The 15,736-nt window shown below is 40.6% G+C and overlaps 1 protein-coding gene across 1 annotated transcript; it reads right to left on the bottom strand.

The window, feature by feature from the left end:
• Positions 1 to 172: 172 nt before the first annotated feature.
• On the bottom strand, positions 173 to 15,419 carry wsb1 (WD repeat and SOCS box containing 1). The gene is made up of 9 exons (XM_051397986.1): positions 15,015 to 15,419; positions 13,333 to 13,501; positions 12,138 to 12,421; positions 10,437 to 10,568; positions 10,167 to 10,267; positions 7,020 to 7,192; positions 5,763 to 5,876; positions 2,999 to 3,106; positions 173 to 2,695 (listed from the first exon to the last, which is right to left on the bottom strand). Exons 1-9 carry the CDS (start codon positions 15,052 to 15,054, stop codon positions 2,533 to 2,535), a joined length of 1,284 nt encoding a protein of 427 aa, XP_051253946.1. The 5' UTR covers positions 15,055 to 15,419; the 3' UTR covers positions 173 to 2,532.
• Positions 15,420 to 15,736: the final 317 nt, after the last annotated feature.

Genomic DNA, 15,736 nt, shown 5'->3' with positions numbered 1-15,736 from the left:
AGGCGGTTCCATGAGAATGTATGGAGGAAAAGGATGCACTGGTGGACTGGACTGGCCCCTTTGGTGGCCCCATGTTTGAAAAATGTGATGAAGTGGGTGCAGTTTAATGCATGTAGCCCCATGAGGAACAGGAATTCAACAAAACCTAAAACAAACCAGTCAAGTCCTACCATTATCTTGTCAAAAAGCCTTTATTGAAACTACAAACACACACATGTACAAGAAAATTGCTGAAATTTTATACATTCATATATATTTGATATATTTACCGCTATACTGCATCTCACTGAGGCAGGACTGTGTTTTTCCAATCACAATGGTTACAGATATACAAACATCACGCATTTCAAACCCGTCAAGGTTGCACCCGCCTTCCTACAGAGACGCAAACAGGAAAACACTAAAAGCTCACTTTCCCTTCTTCACATCTCTTCTCACCAACGTAAAAACTGAAAATGACAATCAAGATGTTGAAGATTCTAAGATTTTGGATTATCATGTGCATATTCTTTCTATCAGGAGTTCAATGAACATGAAGTCTTTGAAGGACCAGTGTGTGGGATTTAGTGGCATCTAGTAACCAAATGAATACAGCTCAACCTTCCAAGAGCTTCGGAGAAACTATGGTGGCCACAAAACTCGTGAAAAACATAAAAACAAAGCCCTATCTAGATCCAGTGTTTGCTTTGTCTGTTTTTGGCTATTGTAGAAACATGGCGGACTCCATAGAAGAGGACCCTGTAAAAACTACTCATTCTAAGTTAACAAAAGCACAATTTTCATTTTTAAGTGATTATACACGGATGAAAACATACCTATAAATATTATGTTCCATTTCCGTCAATAGATCCTCCTAAATGTTACACACTGGACCTTTAACACCGAATGACAGACTAGCAGGTGATTGGTCAGTTGCTTTGGATTAGGTTCAGGGTTTCTGAAAATGCTTATTGTAATTTTTACAGACAGCAAACAAGTGCAACAGGGAAAAGGAAGAAAATGCACCTAACATTCTGGGCTGAAGCAGTAAGACGTGTAGTTATTCATATACATTTTCACATTTAAAAGGAGAACAAAATACAAAAATACAAATGTTTAACAGAAGGATATAAATGACAAAATAAAGTGAGAAAAATTCTTAAAACTGATATGTTTATAGACATTATACAATTTTGTATATACACACAGATATGACACGGAACATGTATACAGGTCTTTGTACAAGATCAAATATAGGTAGCAGTTAAGTGGCATAGACGCTTTGCTTTAGTATGAAATCATTAAACATTGGTCTCAAGGCTTTATACTGCTCCAGAGGGCAGAGAAGGGTGGTTCACTCACTCACTCACTTACTCACTCACTTACTCACTCACTCACTTACTCACTCACTTACTCACTCACTTACTCACTCACAATTTCTCAGTTTTAAACAGAGGGGGAAATGTATAGCACAGCTGATACATGATTTTTGAGGCCAATACCTATATTGATATTTCAGAGTTTTAAAAAATCTCAATTATAATTATATAATCACCCAATATTCTTTTTTTTGCTCAACCTACAACAAACACTGACATGGCTCCCTTAAATTTGTGTTTCTAACAAGGAATGTACTGGGCGGGACAACTTGCAGTTGAAAAATGAACTTCAAGCTGGACAAACTACAGAATGGTGAAACCACTTTAAAAAATATCTTTGGCATTTCCATATTTCAAATATGGTTTTCATTAATCTGCCGACAATAACCAATATATCTGTAATGAGTTCCTATTGGGGTATTTATAGTGGAGTTGGTTAACATGCAAGCTGACCAGCTAATGAAGTAGCTAGCTGTTTCTGGTGAGTGAACAAGTGTGCCATGGCCGTGCAAATTCCGTTTCAGAGAAATATACCTGCCGGATTTTGTTTTTCTTCTATGCCCTGACAATAATGTAATGTAAAGAGAATATACATCCACAGCATCAGTAGTTCACAGATCTGAGTATTGGCCTTCAAAATCCTGCATCCTTTAAACCTCCCACGAGTCTCTTCCTTTAGCTCACCCACTGACAAACCCAACATTAAGAGCAAGCATCACCACAAAGCTTCTCACATTAAGTGCAACAGCCATTTCAATTTGGAGGAAAAGCTGAAGGATTTACTGAACCTAGTGGAGAGAACCAGCTGGAAGAGGAGCTGAACACTTACAGGTACCACACTGATATGACAGCAGGGACAAAAGGCCCCAGAAAAAATTGACCTCACAGGTATGGATGGTGCGCTGGGCCCAGCACACTATTTACTAAAGCACTTAGAAAAATAAATATGTCCAAACACAATATCCTGCTTTAAGTGGATGTGGGGGGGGTTTGAGACAACACATGGCTCTGGGGTTTCAGTAAAACTTAACACTTTTCCTCCTGTCCTGATCACTTGTGCAACCAAAGTTCTATGAGAAAAAAACAAAAACAAAAGGGATTCATTGGTTTTCCAGCATGCTGCTACTGCAGCAGGTGCTGTGGAGTCAGCTGGTGCTGGGGGTTGATGGGGGAATTAGATGACTTTGTAGGTTAGATAGTCACGGAGCGGTGTGGGAATGGCCAAGGCCTCCACCTGCTGGGTGGTAATCACCCTGCGAACAGCCATCCTACACATGTGTTGCAGACTGGCAACGCTACGAGGACACTCCCAGAAGTGCAGACTACCATCACGAGTTCTGGAACAAAAAACACAAAACAATGATGACGAATCAAACAGAAGGAGGCGGTATCACTCTGAGCATTTACAAAGCTCTGTACTGGTACATTGTAAGGGTGTTCCTTGGAAAATGTCAAACCAAAACTGACGCTAAGAATGTAAGCAGCCTGCCCGGGGAGACAGGATAAAACATGGAGAACAGGTTTCCTTGGCTGCTCTTACATAAGGCAGGAGTCGATAATGGTGTGACTGAGGTAATATTATATCATCATGATCAGTGTATTCAGGATGGTGTGTGTCTAAACATGTGCTAGTGTCTTACCCAGCAGCAAGGACACTTCCTTCAGCAGAGAAGGCACAGCAGAGGCCATTAGAGACAGAGGCAATGGCCTGAGGAGCCCTTTCCTCTATGCTCCAGAAACGAACCAGCCTGAGCAGAAACAGAAACAGAAACAGACACTGCTGTCAGAATGCAAAGGGCATGCAAGAAACTGGACTACCTCTGCATTTGTAAGATTTATCGAATTAAATGTGTAAATGGACCTGTACTTGTATATCTTGCTCAAGGATACTTCGACATGTAGCACCAGGAGCCGGGGATCGAACCCACAACCTTTCAAGTAAAGAACGACCCGCTCTGCCTCTGAGCCACAGCCGCCCAGCTGGTGATGACTAACTTCATGTCAGGGTTTGACCAGCAGCACAGCTGGCATACATATAAACGACCACTTGCCTCGATTTTCACCATCTTTGGGTTTTCCCATTGCTACCCTGAGTAATGACGGAGAGGTGAACATACAGTGAGACTGATTGAACATCACTACCTGAGCTGAATTGCAGAACTCTGTTAGATCACAGCGTGAGAGAGACCGATTATCAGCCTGGCTGATTATTGGATCCTATAGTCAGCATTTTTCAGACCAGCGGTATAATTTTTTTTAAATCCATTGTCCAAAAAATTAATACATTTTAAAATACGCTACTAGTAATTCACTCGGCCTGTAGTCACCACTCTGTCTTGTTAAACGTCCTGCCCAGAGCACTGTGATTGGTTACGTATCACAAGTAATAGCTTAGCAACGCTGAAAGCAGTCCCTCCAGAAAAACACGATTACATAATTCAATGCATAATCAGCCACACAAAGTCCACATATTTATGAGGGGCCGCATTTTTTCAAATACGCCGCACTTTTGCCGCATAAATTGCCGATTTCCGCACAAAATATTCAGGGCTTGCATGATTTCATAATCCATGCATTTTCGTTGCAAAAAAGTCACATATATCTTAGCAGAGAGTTGAAAAATGTTGTGTTTACTTCACACAAGAGCAGCCATTTTCCCCTGTTGCCATGGGAACGTTATGAAGTGACGTAATTACGCGACGTGAACATCATTGAAAAGCTGCAAACCCCGCGATGAAAACCTTACAGTTGTAAGTATATTAGTAGTATGTAGATTTACGTTACAGTAAGAGATTGCACTTTGTGTATCACATTTTTTAAGGAAACGTGCCGAATAATCAAGGATTTTTGCCCGCAACAATCACAAAAAACTCTGCATTTTTCTGGAAGGACTGTGAAAGCTGTTTTGCTACAGACAGGGAAATGAAAGTACTAAAGTAAAAGTATAAGTGCCTCAAAAAAGTACTTGAGTAAATATACTTATCGGTCATCAGTTTCCTTGATTACTAATAACATCTTTATCGGCTCTGAAAAGTCAACCCCTAAGAGAAGCTTACACCTCCTCCATTCTAGTGCTTAATACTGGAGCCCCACAGGGCTGTGTGCTCAGTCCCCTCCTGTTCACACTGTACACCAATAACTGCAACCCCGACATGGAAACAACTAGTAGCCTGTTCACCCTGCTGCCATTGGGCAAGAGATAGATTGCCATACCACCAGACTACAGAGCGGTTTCTTTCCTAAGGCTGGGAGACTCCTTAAGTCATTCTTAGCACTCCAACTTTTAAAAACAGTTACTTATTATTTATTCAGTCATGTACAGTATAGAATTTTTACAACTTTGTAAAAAAGTTATACACCCTTTTTTGTGAAATGATGAAAAAAACTACCTCAAACCAATGTCACATTATTACATTAGTACCACCAAGTGCTTGCTCATGGTGGTACTGTTGGATCTCTGTAAATAATGTTTTAAAGAGTTCGGTCTAGACCTGCTCTATTTGAAAAATGTCCTGAGATAACTTCTGTTATGAATTGGCGCTATACAAATAAAATTGAATTGAATTGAATTTAAATATGGAAATTAAAATGATGGGTAACAATATATTATGAAGGAGTTTTTACGACAATGAGAAAGTTTAACGAGACCACCATCGCTGATTTTAGCATACATGAGGCAAAGACACACTTTAATAAATACATTACACTGCTGGTCAAAAACAGTATTTTCCCTAATATACTTGGAGCCTTCAGTGAGAGTTTTATTGGTTTGCATTTTTCCCCTCACCACAGCCACCATTTTGCCACGGTTCCTCTTGCTTCTCTTCTCAACACATTTTCTCAACAGTCTATTGCTTGGCCAGACAGCCATCAGTGATTTATAGCTACCTTGTGACAGTCATGTGACCTATCCAAACAGACCAACATACGTTCGCTAAGTTCCATTAAGACTCATGACTCCCTTCAAGATTTAAAAACAAGCTGTAGCAAACAGTGAAGCTTTTCTCCTGCCCCACGCTGTTTACACATCAGCCCATTTCCACTAATAGGCATCAGAAAAAAGGCTTTAGTGAACAAACATCCACACAAGAGGCACACATGTGGGTCACTGCTCGTTCAGGAGTTGAACATATGAGTGTTGCAAACAATGCACTTGTTTATCTGCTGCTAAAACATGTTCATGCTGAGACAGCCCACTTCCTAGAACAGACACAATATCCCACTATATCTGGGTTTAAATGATACAGTAATTGTTTTTCAGGGTTTATACTGTAGGTCAGCACTTTCGTTTTAAAAGATTCCCCAGTCAAAGAAAACAGAGTAGGATGCTGAGATAGATGTTAATTCAGAGACATAAGGAGTTAAAGACTATTACTTTAACTCTGATATCATTCAGTGTCTTACCTGTCGTCAGTAATGCTGGCAATGTGGCGGCCGTCAGGGCAGAAGCTCACAGAGCGAACCCAGCGGTCATTTGCCCCTCCAGCAAAAATAGGTGATGGAGGAGGAAAGAGATGGCTGGAGAAAGATGAGAAAAAGGAGTTCAACGGTATCAGTATCACAGGAAAGTTTCTCAGCTTAAAAATTAAGATTCACTGTTTTTAAACTGAATGTGTATATAACGTTTGACAGGAGAAACAGCACCTTTATTCTCTTGATACAGTTAAACTTATGAACAATAAAACACACCTTTCCACACAGTACACCCAGGGGCTTTACAATTTGCCAATCCAAAGTTGTGCCTTCTTTAGTTAGAGTTGTTAGGGCAGACAGTCTTGAGAAAAAGAAACCCAGCTCCACTGAGCCAGGTGCCAGTGTATAGTTTCTGGGCGTTAGGTAATATAGCATTAAGAAACCAACAGCAGGAACTACAATATGTGATGGAAGGATACATTTACTGGTGTTAACTTTTATGAACAAGGCAAAACAATGTAAATTGAGACTCATTCTGGTCTTAACAAAAAACGGACAAGCCACACAGTCTTTGCAGAGATGAGAGAAGGATGACAAGACTATTATTTAGCACTTCATCAGTGAAGTACTCCTATGTACATTGTGTGTATATCTAAATAACCAACACCAAGTTACTTTGGGGCAACATGTAGCCTTCCAGAAATAATACAAACAAAGCGACATTAGACCCAATCTCTTCTGGCAAACAGTACTTTAGGTTATATTAAGCAACCAATCTACCTGTCATTTTACAAATCTCTTTCTTCTTTAACAGAAATAAGGAGCAAACAAACCTGTCTGACTATGATCTGAAATTAGGAAAACTTGATGTAGCTATGTGTTACCTAGCTAGTTAGCTGGTAGTTTGCTAACATTAGCTCACTTAAGATGTGACAGTGTAATGTGTCTGTGAAGACACACTACATTGTAATGGTTATTGTGTGTTGATTTTACATGTGCCCCAGCAACTCTTAAAATCTTTTAACCACCTTCAAAATCTGGTTGTCTTCAACACAGATGAGCTTTTACCATGGCTTTCAATCGCATGAAAGTTCTGGAAAAGGACAGTAAATGGACCTTGAGTTGAGTTCTTTTGATAACTGGCAAATGAAAACAGTTGGGATACCCCACCCTGACCTGTGTGGTTATGATTAATAATGCACTCCATGGCAGCATAACACTGGCTTCCATATTATGTGTATTTCATACCCCAGTTCCAGCAGGATAGTGGCCTTGTGGTGGTCCCACACAATGACCCGGGTGTCATACGAGGCAGTTGCCAGCAGCGCCCCATCTGGTGAAAACTCACAAGACACCACATCATTGTGGTGCCCCTCCAGCTTCTGGATCAATGTCAACTTATCCATGTTCCATAGGAACACCTGCAATGTGAAGAGAGGACTGTTATAGCCTATGGAGTGATTTGGTGTAGTAGATGTGCCATCTTAAAAAACTTATCATTACTATATGCACATAAAGCATTTAGAACTTAAATTAAGCAACATGAATTAAAACAGAATTAAACAGTTATGCTCAAGTTATGTCATTGTAAAGCTTTGTAAACTTTAACCAGGCCATACAAAGAAAAGAGGACATGCTACACAATGAGCAAGGCTATGTCAAAATGCAACACTTGACCTACATTGACAATTACATTCTAAACATGTTTATATAATAGTATTAAACTACAACATCCTAATGAAAAATGTATACATCTTTTAATATGTTATTAAATATATATTTAATATAAAAAGTCTACACAAAGAAAGAGAAAATAAAACAAGTAGTAACTTAAGGTAACATAATGTTACTCCACTGGTTTCCCCTTTCAGAGTTTTAGTTCACTGTTTACAATAGGCTCGCACCTCCGGCAGAAGCCTACGAAGAGAGACAGATACTGCAAGAGAAAAGAATATTTTATGGCCAAAGGGTTGATACCTTTGGCAAAGTACACATATGCACACGCACGCACACGCACACACACGCACACGCACACACACACACACACACACACAGAAAAGTGATCATCTGTGGAAGCCTTTTTGCTTTTAACAGTCAAATGGTTTGAATTTTTAGTGTTAATATTTATGCATCACCTGAGAACTATACATAACTTCTGCACCTTATCACTGCTTATAAGTGCTGCAAACACTGCTTGTGAACAACTGCAGTTAATGATACATATGAAAATCACAACAGTCACCTGGCTAATGGTTCAGTTTCTTCTTCTTTGTACTAGCTAGTTCACTAATTTTCTAGTTTCCCCAATGCTAGTTAAAAACTGTTGTTTTTCCTGTTGGATTTCTAAGCTGTGTTTTTCAGTATGATGGAAGTATGATAGTGGAGAAATGCAGATGAAATACAGTGTAATTAACTGTTGCTCCACTGTTGTTGCCAACAGGGTTAACCACAGAACTGAAGATGAATAAGTTACCAGATAAGTGGCCAATTTGTTGACTGATCAATAGTTTTAAGGCAACATTTGCAGAACACAAGTGCTCTGCAAAAGGAACAGAAATATTTTGTAATCATTTATGTCATTATCAACAATAATCTGAAACCTGCACAAAAAAAGGGGCTGGTGTAACATTTGCAAAACACTGGCAGCTGCTGGCTAACAGTACCAGTAAGGGGAAGGGGGCAGGTTGGTTGTTAAACTGTTGTGCTGCCTGAATGGTTTTCTATAACTTGCTATTGGCAGCATTCCAATGTTACACTGTATGCTACATGGGAAACATTTAAACTGACAGTAACAGAAGTCCTAGGAACAAAAGAGAAGCTGGCGTGTGCAGACAGTTGACGGAGCAATTTAAAGATAAGGGGGGAGGTGTGGAAGTGGGTTTGGGAGAAAGGTGAGGAGGTGAGGGGGGTGGGGGGGGTAGAGGGAGTATTTAATAACCAGTTTAATGATAGTTTTAAACTGAAATTAAAATAAATAAGAGGAACTGCAACAGCAGAGGTAGACAGACACGGAGCAGCACCTACGTACAGATTGACCTTGCGGGTCAGGTGCCAGGCTGCCCCTGGCCAGGCCTTTGGGCATTGTGCACTGTGCGTCCCCGGTTTACACCGGCTGCTCAAAATGTCAGCGCGGCGCTCCCTTCAAAACCAATCACACACTGAGCTCTGCCACCACCTGTGACAGGGAGAGCAAGACACACACTGTAGGGACACACACAGCCTAACAAAAGCTACCACCATGTCTACCATTACCACCATGTTCAGTTTGATCTAGAGCTACAACATTGTAGATAAGGTGAACCAAAGGTGGCCAATCTATGGAATCAATATCCAGAAACATGTCTGCCTTAAGGGCTGCTGAAATATGGGAAATAAATTCAACATGTCAAAAAAGAAGTAAATATTTCTTACATGAACTTTGATAATATGCAAGGACATGAGTGCAGAATTAACCCCTTTTAAGTCCCGCCCATTTTTGCTCTGTACTCCAATAACTTTTGAGCAAGCCTCAGCGAGAACCTCAGCTAAGTTCCTTCTTTCCTGTACTTAGAGTACTATGTGCTTGGCTCAACTATGTTGAAAAGACAGCCACATTTTGAAGATGGTTAAAAGATAAAAGCGACACACACAGTCATCTTGTTAGCTAATGTTAGGAAAATATCAACTAGCTAATTCACATCAATTGTTAGTTGCTAGATGGCTAACGTTTTGCTAACATTAGCTACCTAACTTAAGAATTACAAATATGTTTCTTTCCTACGTAAGCTACCTAATGATTGATGTAGACTAGCTAGCCTGTTAGCTAGCGTTTTGCTAACATTAGCTAACCTAAGATATGATTATATACGTCGCTTTTATCTTTTAACCATATTCAAAATGTGGTTGTGTTTTTCAACAGAAATTAGCCTAGCAAGCAAGTACAGAAAGGAGGAAGTTGGCTGGGGTTCTGACTTTAATTTGAGCACAGAGCAAAAAGGGGTGGGACTTAGGTAGGGTCTTTTGGATGTTACTGTAATTTTTCAACATTTCACACACAAAAAAGTGTAGTTTGGTCTGGCCCACTCCAACATAAATACTTATCTGAATTATATGATGAAACAAATTTACTTCAGCTATATAACTATAGTGAAAATAGTGCTCTGCATGCAAACTCAGAACACCGAAAGCCTTTTTTTTTTCCACTGCAAACAAAAAACAAACAGAATCTAGATGCAGGCAGCTCAACTTATCATGACACGGAGCACAGTTTGCTCTAAGGTTGAAAAGGGAGGGCAGGTCAGATAGGGAGTCTTTTTTTCATTTGAAGGTTGATTGAGCATAACTGGTCACAAGCATTTGCACACAGATTAGCTAGCAAACCCAAGAAAATCAGTAAAAAGGAACTTGTGTACGTACTGCTTTGCCTGCGCCAACTGAGCACAGGATGGAGGAGTCAGGGGAGAAGGCGCTGCAGTACACCCAGTTCTGATGCCCCCGCAAAACCTTCACCATGTTACCTGCAAGACACAAACAACATTATCTTCATGTTTACAGCCTAGTCCTGCACTTTTCTTCTACTCTTCAAAACAGGCCTTTCAGTTCAGAGGGCCAATATTTCCCCTGTGAACTGAAAGAAAGAAAAGAAATCACAGAAAGGAAAATTGAATCAAAAGCTCATCTACATACCATCATCTTTGAGGTCCCATACGCGGAGGGTCTTGTCTCTGGATGCCGAGACCAGCATGAGGCTGCCATCAGGAGCAAAGGTCAAGTCTCGCACTACATCAGTATGGTCCATCAGATTCAGCAACAGTTTTCCTGCAACAAGCCATCAAATCAAACGGGATTAATGAAAAACACATCCATAGTGAATTGCAACATAATTGATTAATTTGTACAAATTCCAGACATTTCCATGAGTTGGTCAGTGTGGGCTGTCTTACCCTTTAGTACAGTCTCCATTTTGCCTCATGTAGTACAACTGCACTGTGTGCCCTGAGATTGCGGTACCACTGGCTACAGTTCTGTCATTATCCTGAAAACCGCCTCCTCAAACAAAGCCAATGTGCCACATATCCTTGCTATATGTGACCTTTTAAGGGACTTCTTGTTTAGCCAGAAATGCCCTAAAGCAACTCTAAGTTAGCAATATCACCTGCTGCATTGATACCTACTAAGTTACTCACTGTCACTGATGGGCGCAAACATCGAAATGAGCATGAGGGATCTCTGATATTAGCCGTGCAACTAGTGACACTATTACCAGCCTGTGAGTTCTCTGTGCACCAGGGGAGTGTTGGTGTTGGTAGCACAGCACTTTGGACAGCTGGCAAACTCAATTTACAGTATGAAATCTCTTGTCACTGCATTCCTCTGCTAGTCGCTTCTGCCTGTTTATTTCCTCTAAACCGCACTCCTCGCTAGCTACCAAAAAAAAAAAAAAGAACTGAAATATCCATATGTGTATGGGATTCTTGGCATTTTGGATTTGGTTTAATTTGGAACCAGATTTTGGTTCCCAACTCTAGCAGTAGGTCAAGCGGATAGTGCATTTTAAGAGTGCCTTCTGCTGGACCACAATGAAATGGTCAGTTTATTCCATGTAAAAGTCTACATTTAAACTCTTGAGCCGTCAGCGCTGTCACTTGCATCAAGAGTCCTGAAGATTATTACTGCACATGTCCAAATTGCACCAAATTCAACAGTGTACTTCCTTTGGTCCCCAGATATACACCTGCCAAGCATGAATTTGATCAGATGAGCCACTAACGTAAAGCCTGGTGGGAATATTACATTTCCCCCCACATTGGAACACACATTTTAATCTCAAATAAAAAGTAAAAGCCCTAGTGTAGACACACCATGACTAAACCGAGGCTTTCTTCCAATGGTGGCTCCAATGAATTACTGTTCATACCTATTCATTGACAGTGCTTCAATGATGACAATGTGGCAAAAGTTGTGCTGTATAACCTTTAACTGTTTCTGTAATCCACACCTTTCTTTTTCACTTCAATTTGCTTTCGAATGTAAACATCTTCTTGGAAGAAGGAATATGGAGGATAAAATCACTGTAGAATGCAGCTTCTAAAAGGCTGTTTGTTGGCTTCAGAAAATAAAAAATGGGGGGATATATATACGTTAACTTTGGAAACAAGCTTCTAACTACAGCTTTGAGATTGTCCAAACAAGACTCCCAGTTTGGATTAATGACTCCGAATGACTGTGATTATCAAAATAGTTGGAGATTAATGAATCAATTGTTTTGGGTTGTTCTTTAAGAAAACATGTCCATATTCTCTGATTGTTGTGATTGTAAATATTTTCTGGTTCATCTAATTAAGGTGAAGAGGGGAACTGGTTGTAATTAAAACAATGTGTCCTCACCAGTGTAAACATCCCAGATCTTGATGCGACCATTGTTGAGGCCTGTTGCCAGGAGCAGCTGGTCCTGACCGAACTTGAAGCGGTGCCACTCTATGTTGACGCAGCGGCTCTGCTTCTCTGGCACAGAGGAACCGAAGGCCAAACCCCAGACGATGTCACCACAGTCAATGGTGTGTTCACGGGGCTCACCAGCCGCTGGGATTACCTGGCCTCCGTCGCTGTTCTGACGAGACAAATGCCGGGGGCTTGAGGCATTGGTGCCCTCTCCACCAGGGCCCACTGAACTGCAACAACAGAGAAACACGTAGAGGAGGTCAAAGAGAGACAGCCCGGTTGTTTCGACCCATGTGGTGAACGGCCACGAGCAGCTGAACCTTGCTGGCAGGGTTCAAGTGTTTTTCCCCGAAAATGGTTTACCTTGATGACATGTTGGTGGTGTGCTGGTCACAAACCACACTAAGACCCTATCGTCTGCAGCCATTTTCAGCTCACTGTGACTGATTGTGTGTACTATTCCTCCCTGCAATATGATCCATTGACCAAATAGTAGAGCATGTCTACTTAATCCAGTTAAAAGTTTCAGTTTGTTTTAGCAGTAATTTAAAAAAGGTTACATATATGACATTTGAAACACCAATGTAGCAGCAGCAAACAACTATTTGCTATATTAAAATATAGTAGAGTCGTGGTGGTACGGCTAAAGCGGTCCCTAACCCTAAATGTGTTTTCACACAGGTACTGATCAGCTGTGATGGAAAAATCAGCAAACCAACCACTGCCTGCTGTTTGGGAACAACAAGCACTTGTTCTACAGACAATTTCCAAGTGTGGCTCTGAGAGTCACAAGGCCCTATTGAGTGGAAAAATAGCCTGTTTAGCAGAAAGGGAGCTGATAATACCACGTGTCCTTGGCACTGAGAAGCACCTCTTTGTGTTTGTTCTGCTTCCTGCATTAGGCTGGAGGGATACTGAAAAACCGTAAACTTTTGGAAAGTTCTAATAGCACATTAATTTGCCAACACTGTAGATGTACATGACTTTTTCACTAAGTGGAACATTTATATAATTACTTTATTTAATTCAGTGTCACTAAGGATGCGACTACAAGCTACTTGTCTTTAACACTGCAGTTAAAACAGCGCTGTGGATACTTGTGTAAATGTAGTAGTGCATTTCAGTTTCAAATGACACTTACAAGTTCTTCAGGCATTTTGTCCAAGGAATGAGCCTGACAATGCGATGCCCCTGAGACCAAGCAAAGTAGGAACCATTCGGTGCAAAGGCTACTGTCCAAGCCTCGCGCCCAGACTTCTGGTCAAAGGGAGCAACAGGCACCAGGAGTTCACCGATGAACTTAGCCTTACCTGGAAAAACAACATCAAAACCGTTACTTCATCAAAAGGATCACTTATTAACACATTACAGCCCCTCTGTTTATCTAGACCAACCCACAGGAGTTCCAGTCATCCCAAAGTAACCTCCTTACTCATACAAGTAGGCTTGTCACAAATGCAGGCAGCTGATTGGCCTACTGTGCTACCCAAACCATTTGTACAAAAACAGTGGGTGGGGAGCATTACGAAACAAATAAGTTAAATTCTCAATTTTTAAATCAAGAAATTGTCTGCAACATACTTCATACTACATTACTTGCCCCAAGTCAACCTGTATAGGACAATCAGATTTACCTTGAAAAGTAACCTTTGGCTTACATTTTCCTTATAGATCTTATAGATCCCAGAAACACAACAGATTGAAGGACAATTTAACGATTGTCTGAAAACAACACAGAAGACATCTGAACCTTTATACAGAAGAATAGGGTGTCTGTGTTATGTTTACAGGTAGGGAATTGAATAACATGTGTAAAGTGTGAATGTAAGTATAATGTTACAGAAGAAAACTATAGACCATAATGAAAAAACAGAATTAGCTCAAATGTTGAACTGAAGACTCGTATATGCTTTTTAAAATCTGGTATTTAATTAATATTTGTATACATATATCGATATACCTTGAAACCGCAAGAATCTTAAAAAATACCGTGATACACATTATTGATGTTAGCAGCCAGCAGTAGCTCGTGTGGGCTCGCACGTAGCCTACAGTGTCAGTGTGTGAGGCAGGGCTCTGAATCACCCGCTGCTGCTGCTGCTGTGTGTGGGGGAGGGAAGGGTCCGAGCCGAGGCTGAATCAACATTCAAAGCGGCGAAAGGGACATTTATTTTAAACTATTATCATAAGCACGAAGAGTGAAATGATAACGTCCTAACTAAGCATACTAAACTGTAATAAGGCAGCTGGGGTTTATAACTAAGTTCGGTTTGTTAAACAGAACAATGCGCTCTCAGTTAACCGTGACGGCGCATACAATGTAACCCACAGACTTTACCTGGACAGTGACGCTAGCTGTAATACGAAGCCCAGAGGTTCAGTGTACGTCAACTTAAACTTAAGTTATATAGCCATTATAATGCAATAACAGGGTGGCTCGGTGTGGGTTAACGTTAAAACAGTATATCTTCCTCCTCTTCTTCTTCTTCACGTTAGCTTAAATTGATTTAGCTACTGAGCTAATAGGTAAACAATGCGCGGACAGTCCACCACGGTGCACTGAGTCAAAGAGCAGTTACAGTAGTTTAGCTGTTACAGTAGTTTAGCAGTTACAGTAGTTTAGCTGTTACAGTAGTTTAGCTGTTACAGTAGTTTAGCTGTTACATTGTTTAGTGTTCGGATATTTTTCGTGCTCCGCCGGCCATTACTCAGAGGGTAACTTTGCACTGCCTGGAAACGGTTAACTTGGCATCCCAATAATACCACGCTGCTCCTCCCAGGAACTGCCAACATAGAAATGATAAATGTAGCATTTTTACTTACCTATATCATTTTCGTTTACAGAGTCTGGGAAGCTTGCCATCTAAATTAGGGCACAGACCTAAGAGAAAAGCCAAGCACGGACTGTAAAATGAAGATATCTGGAGGAAATGAACCACTGGGGCGGAATTAGACGGCGGCTTTTCCTCTTCCGATGTCTACACTGAAGTCGGTTGAATCCCTCAGCCAAGCTTAACGTCCCGGATGGAAAATACAGTCGTCGTTCGACCTGTTTTTCTTGACTTCCTCGACAATAGACTTTGTTTTACTGTTTAAATCTACAATTATGCTGCTCGGGTTTCTCTCGGATTAAAAACAATTAAACACGTAATTACAGTATTTGTTTCTGCGGCCGAGTACTCTGTGTGGTTGTACAATGGCTTCTGACTGGGAGGGTAGGCCAACAGAGCTATTTTCATCTGAAGGAGGGTGGGAGGGTCTTCATTACACGTCAGCACAGTTGCCATGGTAATACTATTAAGACCGCCCCCTGCTGTCTGTTTTTTCAGCTCTGTTTTCTTTTTTTTTTTAAACTTTATTGAGTAAATAGCAATTCAATTAATTCAGTACATGCCCTATAAGAGTATGCCCAACACTATATTCTTTATATAAGTTGCAACTACTGTATTTTATACCTGTTTTTGATGATTGAATTTCATGTTTAATAGTTGTAACACATTTTAGCTAGATTTTAGGCTCAGTGTGTAGAATTTAGTGGCATCTAG

This window comes from Dicentrarchus labrax, unplaced genomic scaffold (genome assembly GCF_905237075.1).
Source record: "Dicentrarchus labrax unplaced genomic scaffold, dlabrax2021, whole genome shotgun sequence".
NCBI classification, from domain to species: Eukaryota; Metazoa; Chordata; class Actinopteri; family Moronidae; genus Dicentrarchus; species Dicentrarchus labrax.
The sequence above is the reverse complement of the archived record's forward strand: the minus strand, read 5'-3'. Positions and strand labels throughout refer to the sequence as shown.